At 35.3% G+C, this 20,682-nt stretch overlaps 2 protein-coding genes across 3 annotated transcripts in view; one reads left to right on the top strand and one right to left on the bottom strand.

Annotated features, from left to right (window-relative positions):
- Positions 1 to 17,778, bottom strand: part of LOC106052848 (ABC transporter G family member 20-like) — a 65,975-nt gene extending 48,197 nt beyond the window's left edge. The window contains exons 1-2 of one of the 2 annotated variants that reach the window (XM_056010924.1): positions 17,719 to 17,778; positions 1,540 to 1,699 (exon numbers count right to left, since the gene is read on the bottom strand). In XM_056010924.1, the coding sequence (XP_055866899.1) occupies positions 1,540 to 1,635 (96 nt within the window). In that variant the 5' untranslated portion in view covers positions 1,636 to 1,699; positions 17,719 to 17,778. Of the gene's footprint in view, positions 1 to 1,539; positions 1,700 to 5,381; positions 5,606 to 17,718 lie in introns of those variants that run through there. The other variant, XM_056010923.1, reaches the window with a different exon arrangement.
- The window catches only part of LOC129922884 (heparan-sulfate 6-O-sulfotransferase 2-like), a 43,735-nt gene continuing 36,842 nt past the window's right edge, over positions 13,790 to 20,682 (top strand). The window contains exons 1-4 of the mRNA XM_056010930.1: positions 13,790 to 13,808; positions 17,473 to 17,592; positions 19,322 to 19,476; positions 19,962 to 20,102. Coding sequence (XP_055866905.1) covers positions 17,473 to 17,592; positions 19,322 to 19,476; positions 19,962 to 20,102 — 416 coding nt within the window. The 5' untranslated portion in view covers positions 13,790 to 13,808. The remainder of the gene's footprint in view (positions 13,809 to 17,472; positions 17,593 to 19,321; positions 19,477 to 19,961; positions 20,103 to 20,682) is intronic.

The raw sequence follows: 20,682 nt of genomic DNA, 5'->3' as shown, positions 1-20,682 counted from the left end.
GCAGGACCGCACTACAAACAGCGATGTCCTTGCCAAATCCGGTATGGACAGTATAGAGGGACTTCTTATGGTCAGACAGTTCCTCTGGGTAGGCACGTATCCCGTATGGGAGACGAACGTACGCCAAAGGCAGTCTCTTTTTGGTGAGCTAAAAGGTGGTCTACGTAACAGAGGCACCCATGAGACCAGCTTAGGCGTCAATTTTCCTTGGCTGACATAGAAGAGAGCACCTGGTTGTATGCGGCTTCCGAACGAGACAGCTGGAGGTTACTCACGAAGGCCACGGGATACACATTTTGGACAAAAAGAAAATCTGCTGCCGAGGACAAACGCAGACGGCGAAAAGAAAATCTAAATCGACTACCTGTGGACAATGGTTATGCTTGCCCTGGGTGTGTCAAAATATGTAGGTCACAGCTGGGGCTGCGCAGACACGGGAAATACTGCATTCCTTACTAATCTTCGGACTTGAAGACAAGCCTTATTAGCCCTTATTATTATGACTTTAGTAAGAATCATCAAGTGATGCAAAATCTCTACGTTATAGTGTAAAACGTGCAGCTAGTAACAAAGTAAAATCGCGCATTTTTTTTCTAAGAGACTTAAAAACATCGCGTTAGTATTCTAAAGAAGCGTTATTGTGAGGCATCTCTGTTACTCCGACAACCTTTTAGCTTACTAAAAAAAAAGATTGCCAAAAATATGTTCGTCCCCAATACGGAATAAGTGCCCTGCAAAGCGTGAATGTCGGATTATAAGAAGTTTATACCATTTTGCAAGAATATCGCTGTTTGTATTGCGGTCTTTGGTGAAGTCGTTCAAGAAGTCTTATTTGCTTTCTATAAAGTACTCATGTCTCAGATCCACAAAGAGGGGTTGAGAGAATCACTGGTTGACACTGATTTTTGTAGACAGGCGGAGCGATTTTTTCGCCACACTCTCGCTTGGAGGCATCCAAAAGAACGACTATCCCTGATCACATATCAACCTCTCTTTAAAGCAATGCGTCATTTGATACTATGCTTCCTATATAATGTGAAGTTATCTACCACTTTAAGGGATGTCTATGCGCGGTGATCTTTGAGCTGAGTAAATTTTATTGGGTGACTTCTAAAACATGACTTCTGTTTTACCGAATTTATAGGTTTATATTATTATATTATAGTTTATATTTTAATTAAATCATCATACACCTCGTTTATTAGTTTATGTACAACTGAGTGTGTATGGTGTGTCTGTTGGGCTGAGCTTGGGACTAAAAGTAGTATAGGTTATAAATTAATTATAACACATACACATATTGCAAATTAATATTGTTTTAATATATAGCCACGTTAATACTATTCAGCAATTAAATAAACAAAGTCCTGACATTAGGATTCAAACAATACAAATAAGTTCCAGGAATTAACGGACATTGTATTATAAGGCATGCTGAAATAGTTGAAACATTTTAAAATAAAACGTTTGAATTGAGTTTATAGAAATGTTGACTAATTAACTACGTATTTGATTGAAAAACTAGTCGTGGTCAAATACCTGTGGCATATATCCCACCATCCTTCCAGGAACCTGGTGACCTCTAGCCCCAGGAGACTGACCTAGAGTACGAACAATGCCACCGTCTATTTTCATTCTTCCAATGATACATTTAAGTAGAGTTGTCTTCCCACATCCACTGGAACCAAGAAGTCCATAGCTAAATAAAACAAAAACGTATTACATTAGAGACAAACCTATTTTAGTTCAACATTTTAACAGACTTAATGATCAATTCGATCAAAACACAACAGGACAGAATACAAAACTTCAACAACCCCATATTTCATATTTTAAATACGAAATCCAATAAATTTTAAGGTTAGTCAATGTAGGAAAATTACTAAAAAGCGCGCTGGTCTATGGTTCACTTTTAGAAACCCCTTGAACAAAGAGGCCCAAATAATTAATTATTATTTACTAGAAAGTAAAAGTCACAAAAACACCCAGTGTCACAGTTCTATACATGCATACTTTTCCTGGTTCTGAACATTTGTCACGTGGCATAAGGCAACTATTGCATTAAGTTTATTTGTAGTTTCTGCAACTATCTGTAAGGCAACGTCAAGGTTGATTGTCGACAGGTTCTTGGAACCAGCATGCTTTCTTGCAACAGAAGCGATGTTAGTCGAGCGAGGTTTGTGTGTTTCGAGTTGTTGTTGCTAAAGAGGGAGATAATACAAAGTTTTGGAAAGGACGGAGAGTTGTAGCTGTAGGGATGTGAGTTGGAATGAAGATAGTAAACTTGTTTAATTATAGTGTACGTGTGTGGGTATTTTAGTCAAGTGATTTCTAGTTCCAGAATTAAAGTTTTGTATTTTATACTTTGGGACCTTCATTGTTTGAATTAATTAATAGATTACATTTGAATTTCCAGCATAACGCTATTTTTTGAGTGTTCAGTAATTGTTTAAAATAGAAATCAACACTAAATGACAACATCAGAAACGCATTGTCTGATCAACCCAATCTCCTCGTGACATCAAGACATCTTCACACCTAGCACTCAAATACAAGTGAGCGTTACACCAATCTATGCTTCCCATTGACACTAGCGAGAGTGTGCGTGAAGTGTAGCAGTGCTACCAGCTGAGCGAGGATATGGCTACTATGTGTCTAGACCTTATACAAGACTGAAGTACGTTACACCAATCTATGATGTCCATTGACACTAGCGAGAGTGTACGTGAAGTGTAGCAGTGCTACCAGCTGAGCGAGGATATGGCTACTATGTGTCTAGACCTTATACAAGACTGAAGTACGTTACACCAATCTATGATGTCCATTGACACTAGCGAGAGTGTACGTGAAGTGTAGCAGTGCTACCAGCTGAGCGAGGATATGGCTACTATGTGTCTAGACCTTATACAAGACTGAAGTACGTTACACCAATCTATGATGTCCATTGACACTAGCGAGAGTGTACGTGAAGTGTAGCAGTGCTACCACCAGAGCGAGGATGTGGCTACTATGTGTCTAGACCTTATACAAGACTGAAGTACGTTACACCAATCTATGACGTCCATTGACACTACCGAGAGTGTGCGTGGAGTGTAGCAGTGCTACCAGCTGAGCGAGGCTATGGCTACTATGTGTCTAGACCTTATACAAGAGTGAAGTACGTTGCACCAATCTATGATGTCCATTGACACTACCGAGAGTGTGCGTGAAGTGTAGCAGTGCTACCAGCTGAGCGAGGATATGGCTACTATGTATCTAGACCTTATACAATACTATGAAGTACGTCACCGTAATCATCTTTGACAAATGAAGCTGACAATAAACTATTAATTGGTATAGGAATTTCCTATTGGTGTTTCGTTTCATACTAAATGGCGTTAGAGACAGCAAAATAAAATAAATGTTAAGTTTTAATAGGATTCTATTGGGGGAAAGATTGGACAACAAAAACTTAAAAAATGTATGTATGAATAGAGACTTAAAATTAACAAAATAAAAAAAAGGCCGCCCCATAATCTATTATTAACTTTGACACATATGGATGAGCACTTCTAGTGACTAACACTTATGACAAGATGATGGGCCATCTCGTATTTCTTTAGTTTGTTTTAAATAATAATCTTGTAGATCTTTTCACTTCTCTAAGCGTTGCTCCCACCACCTACAACCAATGGCAGTCCTGGATAATGTTTTTCCTGAACTCATATCTTTTAGTGATGACATCACCATTGATTACATGAGACAAGTGTGTTCCCACTGTCTATCTCCATATATATTAGGGGTGCACCGGAAAGTACTTTTTGATATCCGGCCGGGGCCGGATATGACCGGATAGTAAAATTTGATATTCGGCCGGTGCCGGAGCCGGAGCCGGATACTTAAGTGTCTTGTTAATAGCTTGTGTTGCTGAACATTTTACGAAACTGTTAAATAACATGTGACCTATATTGGTTGGTTTTATTTTTTTTTCTTTTATATACGCTATTGTTTTAAACTCTGTTACTGATTGATTTATTCAAGCTTGACAGTATTTCTAAAAATCTGTATAGCATGAGTGTGTCTGTGTGTATGTACGATGCCACCAACTGTAAAGGATGTGTGTAGGAAGGCCAATGTAAATAATGTTAGTATATATCTAACTAATTAGTAATTACTAATGTAAATCTCTCATAAGTAAAGTGGAATCTGCCTTGTATAATGGTCGGATGTATGTGTTCATGAATTTCAGACCAACAACTTGGTCAGTTATACCTAGTGAGCCTACACATGTAGTCCTAGTGTAGCTTGTATAGTTGTTTGTGTTAACCATCAAACATTATTTTTTCCTTGAGCATACGCACGCAATAGAGTTGGGTGTCAGTCAAAATAGATAACACATTGGCATGGTCAGTCAAGCATGTAGATAAATTATATCCGTCCACTAGTTAGAGGTCAAGGTTTTTTTTTTTTTTTTAACACTCCAGCATATTGTTTCTTTGTTTGCTATATCTAACTGCGGTACTATTATTCAATTTATTTTATGCGATTTTAAAATTTACTGTAAAGTTTTCCGTTATTTATGTGTAAAAGTCGTCCTAGCCTGATACACAGTGGCTAAGTACGCATCTTAAGTAAAAAAAATAGCAATAACAAGGAGTTAATAGACTGTCACAAATTATTAAGAATATTATTATCAAATCAAGACACATATTTGCAGGAGTAATATTCAAGTTAACACGTTAGAAAAATTATTTAACAGTAATATTTATTGACAGTGTAATATCCTTTGTTAGCACGTTGTGTTTTTTCATTTTGGCTAAAAAATGGTCAATGTCTATCAATAAATTGGGTGTCAAGGACCAAAAAATAAAATAAAGAGTATGGGGTGTTTAGCTCTCCATTTAAAGATAGCCCTGGTCGTGTCTTCTACAAAATAATTAGTTACGGCTTACTAGGCTATATAATCTCGCGGTTTGTGTTCTGTGTAGCTAAAGGTCACTCGTTTAGGTGTGTGTGTGATCTTTAGTCCAGCTTACTAATTGAGATTTATGTTCAAGTAACTCGGCACACTTGAAAAGGTGTGGCCTCTAGCCCAACCACGTGATTAAGATATATGTATATATATAAGAGGAATTAGAGTCTAAGTGAAAGCTTATGTAATTTTTATAATATATTCCAGAATTTACTGTTATTCATTAATTTTATATCTTGTATATATAGACAGTTATATCATTATTATAAACATTATTTAAAAGGCTTAAAGATTAGCTATATATAGAAATGACTTAGAGAATAACTTGCTATAGAAATGACTTAAAGAATAGCTAGGTATAGAAATAACTTCAAGAGTAACTTGCTATAAAAATGACTGAGTTACTGAACTATTAAAAAAGAGAACTCACATTGCACCATAGGGCACGGACATATTTAAACCACAAAGTATTTCAAGTTTATTTTTTCCTCTTCCAAAATGTTTCTTCAAACCCCTGCAGTAGACAGCGTTATAACAAGTTCCATGTTCTTGTTCCATGGCTGATCATTGACATAAGAAAACGTGTTTCTCACACAACTCAAAGAGTTTAAACGTCCACAACACACACACAAACTATTTAGAACTCTTGTATGACTTGTAATGATCTCAACAGTGGGTACAAACAAATGAAACTACTGACAAAAGAATAAATTTGCATACATTAGTGTTTGAACAACAGAAGGGATCAATATTTAAATAAGGATGGAAGAACATACACACGTGACACAGCGATACATAGCAACAACACATATTTAATGAACACTTATTTAAAATAAATCAGAAATGTTGAATTCAATTCAAAGACGTGGCCTACTAGGTGTTTCTTTGTCTACACGATGATTGAAGCTTGGCACCCGATGTCTGTCACCTCTAACACATACATTGTATTATCGCCTTCATTAGGCTGCCTACATGGCCTTTTAAACAAATACATTGTAGGCCCTATCATCGCCTTCATTAGGCTGCTTACATGGGCCTTTTAAACAAATACATTGTAGGCCCTATCATCGCCTTCATTAGGCTGCCTACATGGGCCTTTTAAACACATACATTGTATCATCGCCTTCATTAGGCTGCCTACATGGGCCTTTTAAACACATACATTGTATCATCGCCTTCATTAGGCTGCCTACATGGGCCTTTTAAACACATACATTTATCATCGCCTTCATTAGGCTGCCTACAAGGGCCTTTTAAACACATACATTGCCGTCTCTCTCTCTATATATATATATGATATTGAATTCATATTGTTATAAGCATGGGCGTAGCCAGGGGGTCGGAATTTAGTGACTGATTTTTTGATTTGGTTTTGTTTATTTTAGCTGAGATTTTAATACTAAACCATCACTTGCCCCAGCACAGCCAAGGGGATTTGAGTTTAAATTTGCAGTTAAATCCTCTTCTTCTATAAAACAAAAGAAACAAATGCAAACAAGAATCCCCTAATTCAAAATGCTGTGAGCATAGCCAAAGGGGGTTTTGAGTTTAAAACCCCTTCAGAGGTCTTTGATGCTACAAAATACCTCTTCAATATAAGAAAAGCAAATTACACACTAAAATTATTTGAGCGTAGCCAAGCCAAAGGGGGGGGGGGGTGTTAGAGTTTAACCTGCCCTCCTCCAGATGGCTTTTTTAAAAGTTTAAAACCCCTCCAGAGGGTTAAAATGTTTAAAATCCCCGTACAGGGCGTTTTGAGGTTGAAAACTTCTCTCTTCAATATTATTCTAAAGCAAACTACAATCACCAAATTCTATGACCGTAGCTAAATTGGGTTTTGAATTGAAAAAAAAACAACTCCAGAGAATTCTTAGTTAAAAACCCCCAACAGATGATTCTGACGATAAAACTTTCCTTTTCAATATAAAATCTAAAGCAAACTACAGTCACCTAATTCCAAGAGCGTAGTCAAGAGAGGTTACACAATTCTACCATAGGCTGGGCTCCATTAAGTGCAGTGAATAGTCATCTGCCGAAATTGAAAAACACTAAATGTGGCTCAACAAAGATCCTATGCCGAACTGGGAGTCGACCCCTTAGTAAGGTGACAGAGCGTCACATGAGGTTTGCGGGACATGTTCTCTGATAAAATGAATTACGCATGACATGGAGGCCATTACGAGGAAAGCTCAAACAGGGACATCCTAGTACAACTTGGCTCCACACTTTCATGGAGGACCTCAAAGCAACTGAGAAGAGGTTTCAAACATTGCCAGGGACAGATTTTTGTGGAAGCAGCTTGCCGCCCATTGCGCCGAACGGCGCGGGAGGATCTAAATAAGAATAGCAGATAGGATTTTGAAATAAAACTTTTTAATAGCACTGTAGATACCTCAGAATATGCATTTTGTTGGCTTTCAATACCAGAAATAGTGCTGGCAAGGGCGGGGAGTCTACAATTTTTCCACTAACTCCTAGAAGAACCTATTCTAGGGCACAATAAACGTCTTCCGAAAGAATGAAGGGTCAGAGTGTAATAAAGATTAGTTATGTACACACACACACATATATATTTTTTTCGCGGTGTGGTGGGGGAGAAAAAAATCCCCCCCCCCGAAAAAAGATCCTGGCTACGACCATGGTTATAAGCCTGCCTTGCACATCGTCATCCAATTTAGTGCAGAAGATGCGCTTTGGCTCGTGCACTGTTAGAGGCCTGACTTAGAATGAATGGTGACATGGTAGAAGCAATGGAGTTCAGAATAAGTCTAGGGGATGGCGAAGAAACTGTGCTAAATACTGACTGTTATAATCTATGTTTGTGATGTCCTGTTCATAAAGTCTTGTCCCTGTTGAGTTGATTTCTGTAAATTCATAACAATATGCATTTTTAAAAGCTTAAAACGACAAGATGGATGGGGTAATCGGTATTAATGCAAGGACATAGGATTAGAGTTATTCAAGTGGTCGAGATAAGGGTCCAACCGAAACTATGTCATTTTGTTTCCAGCAATGAAGTGTGTTTTTGAACAGATATATTCTCCAAGTCTGTAACTGTAACGGGGTACCGTTTATGAGCTCAAGTGACTATCCACACAAGCTTGTTTACTATATACAGCAAGTTACGGGTCATCTCGTCCTATTTCCTTTCATCCTTCTTTTGAACCCTTGAATTATTTAGGTATGCTGACATAATGTATAACAATGACCTGCAAAGAACTGCATAGCGTTTTATAAGTGTAAAGCTGAAGTACTTGATTTAGACAAAGTAAATACTTTTGATTTCTGAATGAACATTTGTTGGTAATGTGTGACATTTAGTTAGATACCTTCATTCCAACCAATACCAGACGCTAGGTCTTTGTCTGTGTACGATAGGACAAAATAGATCAGAAAAAAGTCGGTTCTACGAACATTTACGAAGCCACAGAAAATTGTGCCTTTTTTCTTAATCTCTGGACTCGAGGACTTGATTCTGTTATCATTAGACGTAGGATACCATGTTTAAAAAAAAACAAACAAACGCTTTGTATGTATCTAGCTACATTGACTTCATGTTGGTCACATTTTGTTAATTACAAAGTCATTAGCATAGACGTAGTTATACATTCATAATAATCATTGATCCCCTCCTATCCAGTGTGCGTTTTTAGAATACATCATTTGCTAACCTGGTGATCGTCTGTTTTATAGATCCTTAAGTTGACATTAGACTTTTTTTGTATGGAATACTATCTTCAATACATCAATGCGTTAACTTTCCTTGATAAGATTGGAGTGTACACAAACTCAGACAAGGAAAACACTTTTAAAACATACTTTTAAAAAAAGACAATACCTACTTTATACAAGTTATAGAGCGATTATTTTTCTCTTAATCACTAATATGAATGTCGAATGTAGGATTAAAAAAACAACAATGGAAAATTTTTAAACCCGTCCCTTCCTCCAGAGAAAGATTCCTGTTTATCCAAATGTATAGATCTACTTCACTTAATAATATTCTAATGATAGGACTTTAGATCTAGATTTAGAAGACGACTCTTAAAATATTCATGAACATAAATTTATTCAAATCTGAAACCAATGCGGAAATACCCAAACACGTCGAGATCTAGTTCGTTCCAGATATTTTCTCCTTTTCTTGTCAAATTTCAATTTCTCTTTTTACTTTGAAAAGTATAACGGCCAAACTAGAGTTTTTTCCAGTGTGGCCAGCGAGCTTCTTATTCTTTTCCCAACTATAAAAATTTCTGGAAAAATCGTTAGAGCCGTTTTCGAGAATCGCGCCCATTCAAGTTTTAGGTTTTTGAAGTATTAATTGGATAGATGTATTGTTATAAAAATTTGATTATGTCATTGTCAGGACTGAGTTCTGGTCAGCCTGGGTCTCCTGTTTACTGTAGAGGAGAAGGGGGGCAATTCAGGTTGTTGACTTCAAAACTGTTATTGTTTTGGATTGTTTTACTTGGTGAGATGTTTTTGTTGAATATAATGTAACATAAAATATGGCAGTGTGGTTTTGTTCCTAGTCCAGGACAGTTGGACTTTTGGATATAGTCGAAGTGTAGACTCTAATTATTTCTCTGTGTTGTCACTATTCAGTCTATGGAATATTAAGCTGATATATTTTTAATTGATACTGGATATTTCAAATGTCTGAACTGATTCTGTATTATAGTACAGATAATGTAATAAACATGTTATAGGTCTGTGAGTTGGCATTCTGAATCTTTGTTCTATCATTGTATGTGTCGTTGTGGTATTGCCCAGGACTTGGGTACATTTAGTAATACACGTATGTATATTAGAGAGGAAATGAGTCTTGACAGTCATAGATGCAAAACATTGTTACTTTCATGAGGTATTAACCATTATTACTGGCCATAGGTCAAGAACAGTGGTTCCTACAATTGTTTGTCTCGTAGACCCCTTGCTATGTCTTCTGGTTTTCAGTAGACCCCTGCTTAACAAGTAGTGCATTACTGCAAATTCATCAACATTTGTTAAAACTATAATTTGTAATTGTTGTGAGTCGAAAAATTATAAAAAAGTAAAATCTAAAGCTACAATTTAAGCTATAGAGATCTATCTTTTGTTTTATTGATAATAACAATTAATATAACAATTAATCATTAATACGTATTACTGGAATCATCAAACACACTGAAAATGTTTTGCTTTGTCTTCTTGCAAGTTCATCCTCCGTTGCTACAGTTGTCATGTTTCATTTAGGAATTTGTTGTTCTATGAAGTAGTTTTCAATTAATTAATTCGCCTTAAGTATCATTGTAAAAGTTTTCGCAAATAGCAGTTGTTCGTGTATTTCTTGCTCTCAGCTATTGGGTCCACAAAACATTTTCTCTGTAAGATGTTGAGGAGAGATTTGGGGGGTCTATTCTGAACTTTGAGTCTTCGAAAGTCTTTCAACCCTATATTTTTTATGTGGATGGCATCGTTTCAAATGATCCTCCAGCGTAGGCTAATTAGTTTCATATCGTCATAATAAGACACTAAGGTAACCACTTGTTTGACAAGGAAGGAACGAATCCCAATTTTAAATAATCAATGTTGTACAGTCTTCCTTTTTATTCTGTTAAACATTAGTTACATGGAGACAAAATTAAGCTACTTAAATAAGCGTTGAAATTAAATACAACAATAATTTCGTTTGATTTGCAGAATAACTATTTAAAGGATTAACAAAGGTGCACTCATATATATTGTGTATAAAATAGTTACATTAATATTAATGGAATGTTAAAATTAAAGTTACGACCTGCTTAAATAAAATCCTTTATCGTAGACCCCCGTGCACATCCCAAAGACCTCCAATTAATGTTTTCATTTTCGTAGACCCCTTGGAAGTCTTCATAGACCCCTGGGGTCTATATAGACCGCTTTGGGAATCATTTGTCTAGAACAACTAAGCCATGTTCACATTCGAACCCGCAGAGGTTACATTTAACGAAAAACGGGTTTTTATTGGCAATTTTTATTTTTAATCGAAAAATGCAAGATTTGCGTTTTTTAAGCACTATTTAAACTTATTATGCGTAAATTTCAAAAGCGTTCCTTGGCGCGAAACTTGCTTTGAAACTTGTGAAAAACAATTAATTTGATTTTTTTTTAAAGAGGACTTAATGCCAAAATAAATGTAGTGTGGGAACGGGTAGGGAGAAATTCAACTGTACTTTAAAAAAATGTATTTTTTCCCTCTAGGTCTGAAACGAATGGTCCAAGGAAATGTTTGTGATATCTAAGACCGTCGATTGCTGGCCTTCTGATTAAGGAATGCAAAGAAAGTAAAACTTACCAAAGATGCTAGATCTATATGTAGAATTCAAAAGCTGAAAGAGAAAGAAAGAAGGAAAGAGAAAGAGGATGGGTCGTTTCATTTCATAGATGATACATGAACTCCAGATAAAGACCACATCGATAGAACAAGTGAAGTCATATACATATCTAGGAGTCATCATTGATATCAAGCTCTAATGATAATGTATGTTTCTGTTGTGTTGTCTGTATATGAGAAAAGAGTCATTGTAATCACAACAAATGTCCATAAGGATCACTAAAGCAGTCTTAGTCTTAGATACAATAATTCATGGGACCAAAAGTATATAAAGGAGATGTGGCCCCCCCCCCCTTTTTTTAGATTGAACAAGAACAACATAAAAAAATAATTTAAAAAAACAAACAAAGTTTATACGAAGTGTAATTTTATCAATAAATTTGGATCAGACATGGAATTAAAATTGTAATCGATCTAGACCAACAACAGTAAATCTGAGTAATTTCCAGTTATTTTTGTTTAGCGCCTTTTCATGCTTTTAGCTTTCTCATTACTCTATGATCCCATCACTTACCTGGACCTGTTGGGAAAATGGGGAGGGGGTATCTGGGTAGAATTTACCGTAATTTTTTTTTTTTTGAAACAACATGATTGGCCCAGGCCTACACGGTGAGGTACTTATGGCTAGACAAGATTGTAGAGTTATATATTGTTTGTTTCAATTTAGAACGGCGACTTATAAAGGGGACTAATTCAACTTTTACCACCACTTAAGTCAAGTACAATTTCTTTTGCTTGTTCGAGATACCAAACAAAATAGTTAATTACCAATAGTAAATTAAGTAATCGATTTTTAAATTGATTATTGTGTTGTCAGGTAAAAGAAATAATTGTGCAAAATTTCAGCATGATCCGAGATTGGGTGTCAGAGAAATAACGTGTACAAACTTTTTGACCAGAAAGACAGACAGACACACAAAGTGAATTGATATAAGCTTTGTAAAAAAAAAAAAAGGCTTTGATCAGCCGTGTAATTAAATTTATAAACAAGAAAAACAACATAAAACTTTTAAAATACATTAAAATAAAAAGAGAATGCCTCCATTTTACAATATAAATAAAATATTTTTACAAACGAATTTTATTTTTTTTGTTTAGCTCTAATTGGATATCGAACTCCTGATGTTGACACCGTCAGCTTCTTGATTGCACGATTTTATAAGGGGGACTAATTCAACTTAGAACGCCAAATCTGTCAAGTGCAAAATATCTTTCCCTTGTTCGATACAAAACAAAATATTTAATTACTAACAACTAATTAACTAATTGTTTAATTCTTTAAATGGAGCCTTGTTTTGTCAGGCACAAGGAATAATTGTGCAAAATTTTAACTTGATCCGAGATACAAAAATTGTACCAGTCAGACAGTTTGACAGAGTGAGTTGATATAAGCTTTGTAAAAAGGTTTGGATGTTCCCGTATAAATTGGCAATGCAAAGCACGGCAGGTCGGCCCTAATAACAGTGCGAAACGGATTGTGCGGGGCATAGTCTGGGTAGAGATGAGCATAATGTCAACATTCAGATTTGTGTTTTAGAAAATACATTCGTCTTTTTTGTTTTAAATGGTATCTGACAATGCCGTTTTTTTTAAAATGATATCTGACAATTTCGTGTTAATTTTTTTTCGCTCGTACGATTGGCACCCCAAAATGACAATTTGGTATATTTTTCAGATTTCCTTGACTTTTTAGTATATTTTGCAATTTTGGCAGATCTTCAGCGGGCCTTGCTTGGAATCAAGAGGCCTCGGAACCCGATTACATATTATTTTATAAATATATGAGTTATAATGTTAAAATGTAATAGTTTATACTTAGAATTAGCGTGAGGCCTATGAATGTGCGGGCCCAAACAACGGTCCTGGCCGGTGTATAATGCTAGTTTTTAATATATTTAATGGACAACCAATTAAACCTTTAGTGAGATATATATATATATAGAGAGACTAAATAGTTGAATCAAGCCCTTTACTGTTGACTAACTTCACTTAAAAAGCTAACATTGGTAATTGCAAGCCGTATACATTCAAATGTTAGCTACACTTTTTTTGTCTGGGGTGGGGGCAGGGGTAGAGTGACCGGGAGAAGGTGTGTTACATTTATTGATAAGCTTGTTGACATGTGCAGAGTGACCGGGAGAAGGTGTGTTACATTTATTGATAAGCTTGTTGACATGTGCAGACATAAATATGGGGAACATTGATGTCTTTCTGTCAACACGTGTGTCTCTGTGTGTACGTCTTTGGAAGAGATGAAGAACTAGTGGGAGACTTTGTTGATGAAGATGAGCTTTAGAATTCTCAGGGTTTAGATAAGCGTGTGGACAGTGTGGTCACGTCTAATTGATACTATGCACTGAAAGATACATGGACACTTAAAGAGAATTGATGAATGGACTTGAAACTAAACATCAGAATAAAATGTCAATTTGATTCCATATTCTTCATATAGTTTCACAGTAAGTCAAGTCAATATTTCCATATTCTGCATATAGTTTCACAGTAAGTCAAGTCATTATTTCCATATTCTGCATATAGTTTCACAGTAAGTCAAGTCATTATTTCCATATTCTGCACATGGTTTCACAGTAAGTCAAGTCAATATTTCCATATTCTGCATATAGTTTCACAGTAAGTCAAGTCATTATTTCCATATTCTGCACATAGTTTCACAGTAAGTCAAGTCATTATTTCCATATTCTGCACATAGTTTCACAGTAAGTCAAGTCATTATTTCCATATTCTGCACATAGTTTCACAGTAAGTCAAGTCAATATTTCCATATCACACATAGTGTCACAGTAAGACAATTTATTATTAAAGCTAGTGAAATAAATGCTTTTGTTCCTAGTGAAATCACAGTTTTAGCTACCTGACACTCTTGTTCCTATTGAAAGATAAATTCGAGCTAGTGAAAGAGAACTTAGGCTATGTTCCTAGTGAAATCTAAAGTCTGGCTAGTGAGACAGATACTTTAAGTAAAATCTAAAATGTGCTTCAATTGATAGATACTAATGTTCGAGTTCAGATTTAGTAAATGGAGGCCCTGGTCAGGAATTTGTTTAAAGACCCCACCCCCACCCTCCTTTGAATACGTGAATCTAATATCACATAGCATAACTAATGGTACTTAATAGAATCATATCATAGTTTTTGATTAAATAGTAGCAATTTATAGTTTTACACACAAAAACAAAGCTTTCAAATATTACTGGTCATTTATCTTTCAAATCTGTTTCTGCTACATGAGATCGATGTCGTGACATGATTAGAGCACAATAGAGTTCATGTTCCTAAGTATGTACAGAGGAAGTATTTGACCAGACTTGTTATTAATGTTTTTTACTCAACTTATATATATATATATATAGATGGTAATGAAAGAATATTATACCTAACGCTCATTATAGTAATACCCCCCCCCACATCTCTTATTATTAATCTTTTCGTGATTAAGTTAAATTTGCTAAATTACTTCATTCCCTGGAAAATTTGTGACCTGAGCAGCATAATAATAATAATAATAATAATCTTTATTATCCGTAAGGAAATTTGTGTTACAATTTGTGCATTACACCAAACAAAAAACATTATAACTATAAGAAACCAAAGTGTACATTCACACCAGACTCACTCATAATTTACATGTGACAAAGTTTATACCAGATTGTTCATTTTTAATAATGTTTCAGAAACTTTTAATGTTAGTCCAGATACAGATTTGAGATAAAATGATGTTTGTATGTCTTACTAAATGTATATGTCTCCAAAAATTCTTTAAAAAAAATTTTTTTTTTGTTGTTTTTTTTTTTAGCGTAAGATCAAAAGCGACTATTAGTTTTGTGTCGTCTGTCTGTCGATCTGTCACGTTTAGATAGCAAACATTGAAAAGCTTTCGAAAAATGAGTTGTTCATTGTTCAGTTTCTTTTCAAGTTAAAAACATAGCGAAATGATTCTTCGGAACCGCTCTTCTGACTGAGTTTACATTTAATTTTCTCGCCTAAGGTCCAGGAGTCTCATTATCGATAATAGGTTATACAGTTTGTTTTCGGGAGAAAACGCCAAATGATGCTTTGAAATAGTATTATTTAGACAATCCGATAAGACCATAGCTTGAATAGTCCTTGTCAATGGGTGGTTCTGATAAGGGCCTACTGAGTTTGTGTGATAACACAAACTACCTTTATAATCTTGCTTTGTATTTATTAAATTAAAGTTATATGGTGTGATCGCATATTCCTAAATCTATTTGAAACATGTCATTCATTAGTAAGAAGTAATTTGACCTGATGATTAGGTTATGTCCACAAAATTATCCCAAGGATATTTGAAATACATTGCACCCTCGGTGGAAACATTCTTTGATTGATAAGATAGAGTGGCTCCCATTGAATGACATGATTGTCCTGGGAAATTGGCAACAGAGACCAGAAGGAGTTGTCATCTGAACATGGTGGTCTTCCCCCGGAATTCGTTGAACAATGGGTACTTAGCATTATTCCGCTTTCCAATGACGAGGTGATCAAGTACGAAGCCACGTACCTCGCAATTGGAGTATAAAAAAACAAACAATAAGAGATAATATCTATTTATTTTAGACTCAATAAGACCTGATAAATCAATCCCAACAAGATTTGTAATAAGATACTTGCGTAGAGTTCATGGAAGTTATTAGTTGAACTGTTTCAATGAATTAACAATTAGGTCATTCTTATCGATTATGGAAGTTGCTATTGAGGTATCTCCCTCTCTCTCTCTCTCTGTATATATATATATATATATATAACTGACTCCTAAAATCTGTCTTAGCCATCTTTGTAGAGCAACATTTAGTGCTTTTCAATTTCGGCAGATGACTATTCATTGTACTTTATTAATGGAGCCCAGCCACTGGTAGACATTTGTAACTTCTCTTGACTACGATCTTGGAATTAGGTGACTATTTTGCTTTATATGTTATATCGAAAAGGGAAGTTTTATCGTCAAAATCATCAGTTGGGGGATTTTAAACTAAAATATATCTGGAGTTGTTTTTTTTTAAAATTCAAAACCACATTTAGCTACGGTCATAGAATTTGGTGACTGTAGTTTGCTTTAGAAATAATATTGAAGAGAGAGGCTTCAACCTTAAAACGCTCTGTAGGGGGATTTTAAACTCAAAACTATCTTAAGGGGTTTTAAACTTTTAAAAAAGCCATCTGGAGGAGAGGGGTTGAAACTTAAAACCCCCCATCGGCTTGGCTACGCTCAAATAATTTTAGTGTGTAATTTGCTTTTTTTTTTTATATTGAAGAGATATTTTTTAGCTTCTAACCCCGCTGGCGGGGGTTTAAACTAAAAAAAACTATTTCGCTATGCTCATAGTATTTTGAGTGCGTAATTTGCTTTTTTTTTAATCGAAGAGGTATATTTAGCTTCAAACCCATCTGAAGAGGGGTTTTAACTCAAAACCACTTTGGCTACGCTCATACAATTTTGAGTGTGTAATTTGCTTTTTTATATTGGAGAGGGTTTTATCGTAAATTTTGGAGAAGGGTTTAAAGTCAAAATCTTCGTTAGATGTGCTCTTGGAATTTGGGGATTGTCGTTTGCATTTTGTTTTAAAGAAGGGGGATTTAAAAGCAAAACTCCCTGGTAGGGTTTTAAACTTAAAAATCCTGGTAGGGAGTTTTAAACTTAAAACCCCCTACAACCTCAAAACCCCTGGTAGGGGTTTTTAAACTTAAAAATCCTGGTAGGGAGTTTTAAACTTAGAACCCCCTACAACCTCAAAACCCCTGGTAGGGGGTTTTAAACTTAAAACCTCAGGTAGGGGTTTTAAGTCTAAAAACATCCTGGTATGAGGTGTCAAACTCAAAACCCCCTGGTAGGGGGTTTTAAACTCAAAACTCCCTTGGCTGTGCTAGGGCAAGTGATGGATTAGTATTAAAATTCACCTAAAATATACAGAATTAAAGCAAAAGATTAGTCACTAAACTCCGACACAACCCCCTTCGGGGGTGGGGGGATTTCATTTCGGGGGGGGGGGTTGAACCCCAAAACCTCCCCTGGCTACGCCCATGCCTGGCTATATAAACATGTATGTGTATGTATTAATATGTATAATATGTATGTATGTAGACCATAGTTGTTTAGTTTTATTTTTACTATTAATGTTTCTTCTAGATGAGAAGATTTTTAAGACAAGGAAAGATAACTCTTATAGCGTGTGCAAGTTTTCTAATAATTTTGTTTACATCTCCACGTCAATTGCTAGAAAAGTCATGGAGCTCTTCTGTTCTAAAGGTAGGTAGCTAAAACTTGATGTGTTTCATTAGTTACTATCAATTCTTCAAATGATCAATGTACAGAGTAGTGATACTATTCTACTGCAGAATAAATAAGAATAGTGTTGAGGCTCCAATAACTTACTATTCAACTAATAGAGCATCCCTCTGAACATTGGCGATCAAGTGTGGATATACTTAGATCTCATTGTAGAGGAGTTGATAATTAGATCCCTAGAAGTGTCCTGCTGGAGGATCAAACAGTGTGTCCTAATAATTCACAAAAGTAACTTTAAAAGAAGAGAAACGTGGAAAGGTAACTCTTGTTACTTATCTCAATGATCCTCGATACCTCTTGTTACTTATCTCAATGATCCTCTATAACTCTTGTTACTTATCTCAATGATCCTCTATAACCTTTGTTACTTATCTCAATGATCCTCTATAACTCTTGTTACTTATCTCAATGATCCTCTATAACTCTTGTTACTTATCTCAATGATCCTCGATACCTCTTGTTACTTATCTCAATGATCCTCTATAACTCTTGTTACTTATCTCAATGATCCTCGATACCTCTTGTTACTTATCTCAATGATCCTCTATACCTCTTGTTACTTATCTCAATGATCCTCGATACCTCTTGTTACTTATCTCAATGATCCTCTATCAAATCGAATCTCTGTGATTGTTGTGAACAAACAAAATGTTCATCATTTGTCGTCCGTCTGTCACGGAAAATGATTTTATGATATTTTGCGTCTTACAAAGTTTAGATGTGACGGCAACTTTTTATCTTGAGAAACGAACCGTTCTGTTGTTTTTTTTTATTAAAATATGTTAGCCGTTTGTTATTTTTCATAAAAACACACCATTTTTGACTAGGTATTAGACGTATATTTGGGGTGTCTATGTATTAGAAGTATGTTGTGTCTGTGTATTAGAAGTATGTTGTGTCTGTGTATTAGAAGTATATTGTGTTAGTTTCTGTCTATGTATTAGAAGTATGTTGTGTCTGTGTATCAAAAGTATCTTTGCAGTGTCTATGTATTTCAAAACAAAATCTAAATCATTCTTTACCGATAAAAAGTCTTTAGTGATACTTCAGCCAGAAACTGAACTGTGTTTTAGTAAAGTACGTTCTCTTTTTAAAACTCTGAACAACTTTTGGTCGATATTTTTAAAATACGTCATTTGACATAATTTTTTTTTAACTTAAAAATCAGGAACAATTTGATATCGATGATTAAACTATAGAGACGTATTGTCCAAGAATAGTATATGTAATATCGCATGTTGAAATAAGATTGTTTCATTTCTCTTCAAGTTGTTGAGATCTGAGTGTGTTTTCTATGAAAGAAATAACTAATTCCTAATCGTGCTAGCACTGTTAACTATAGTCAGTAGAATAGTCAGTAGTGCAATAACATCTCTTCGCATATTAGTCCACTCTTTACATAAGAATTCTTATTTTGTCGATCATAGATCTAGAGCGGCACCTTATTATCCATCGTCACAAACCGTATTATACACACCCCACCCACACACACGTACACACACACTTACACTTTCAATAGATCCTTGCATTTACTGTCATAACCTACACTTCTAGCGTGAGAACGTCTGAATGTCAAAGGTCAAGCCTAATGTAGAATTAAAATAAAAACTCGATTCTTCTCTAACAAATAAAATGGAATGAGCTCAGGAACAAACAGAACGTGTCACGAGATGAATTGTTCTATTTTTAGATCTCCTTGAATGTAGAACAACAAGATGTTCTGGTTCTCCTGCATATCCCTAGAACAGGAATGACCTCTCTGATTAACTTGATGATGAAAGACTCAGTTGGAACTATGCCATGCAGATGTCCAGAGAAAATGACCAAATGTAAATGTTTAACTACGTACGTAAGATATGAACATCTTTAGCAAGAAAGTTTGTTTCTTCACACGTAGATTGAAATCTACTGATTGACATTGAATGTTACAATTACATAAAAATCTTCTGAGAAAGAAAGTATGTCATTTAGAACAAAAGATGTACACTTTAGTCAACTAAATAGTATCATTAAAATAGTATAATATTATCACTGAGAGACTACCGCTGGAGACAAAGTAAATGTATTTTACACAAGTCTGATTAGTGCCTATGTGATGGTTTGGGTCGGCTTGTAGTCTGTAATGAGGTGATTCTTTCGAACTGTTCCTGTTGGGATGTATCTTAAGTTTTTATAAAACTGTTTACCAAAAAAACAATCACTATGTGTTTGTAATAATTTGAGGAAGGCTTGACCCAATGGAACTGTTGCATACCAAATGTATTAGTTATTGGCATTAAAATTATATATTGTTTAGTTATTTCTATAGTCTTATGTTTTCCAATATGTAGACACAACCAGCCATGGCTATTTCACTCGTACAACACAACTGGTTTTACCTGTGGTCAGTTTGCAGACTTCACTACCCTGACAACTTGTCCCATAGATCACTGGTTTACGAGGTGCGGGGGTGATAACCGTCCTTCCAGAAGGTAAGCCTAATGAAAGCTGCATATCAAATAGTTTACAGAATACAGTTTTGTTCATAATTTGATTTGTATCATTGGTCCACTTATTTAACGAACAAATTATTTGACTTCCAATTATCTTAGTCAGTGATGCCCAAAATACGGCCGAGGGCCATATCCGGCCCGCGACGTGCACAAAAATATAGAAAATCCCCCCTCCCCCTAAAAACATGTTCAAAATTTATCTTTACCTACGTTAGGATAGTTTAATTTTTCTAATGGATTACTACCAAGGCATTTAACATTTGTGCGTTCATGAAATTGTACTATAGAATCTACTAAGAAAAGTGAACGGATCTTTACTTTTTGTAGCACATGATACCATTGCTAGCCAACATGTTTGTGTTTATAAAGAAAGTCTGGCTGTATTTAAAAAGCAAAAACAACAAAATATAAACAAAACTTACGTCTTTTGTTTGAAGTGTAAAAAGAACATTCAACTCTCCCACTTCTTCAATGTCAGTACTAGATCCTCGGGTTTGAAATAAAATAGTTTCAGGTCAATTTCATTTGTCTTTTTATCTTTTCCGTCATGTGGCCCGCG

The sequence above is a fragment of the Biomphalaria glabrata genome, chromosome 14 (genome assembly GCF_947242115.1).
Source record: "Biomphalaria glabrata chromosome 14, xgBioGlab47.1, whole genome shotgun sequence".
Classification (NCBI taxonomy): Eukaryota; Metazoa; Mollusca; class Gastropoda; family Planorbidae; genus Biomphalaria; species Biomphalaria glabrata.
The sequence above is the reverse complement of the archived record's forward strand: the minus strand, read 5'-3'. Positions and strand labels throughout refer to the sequence as shown.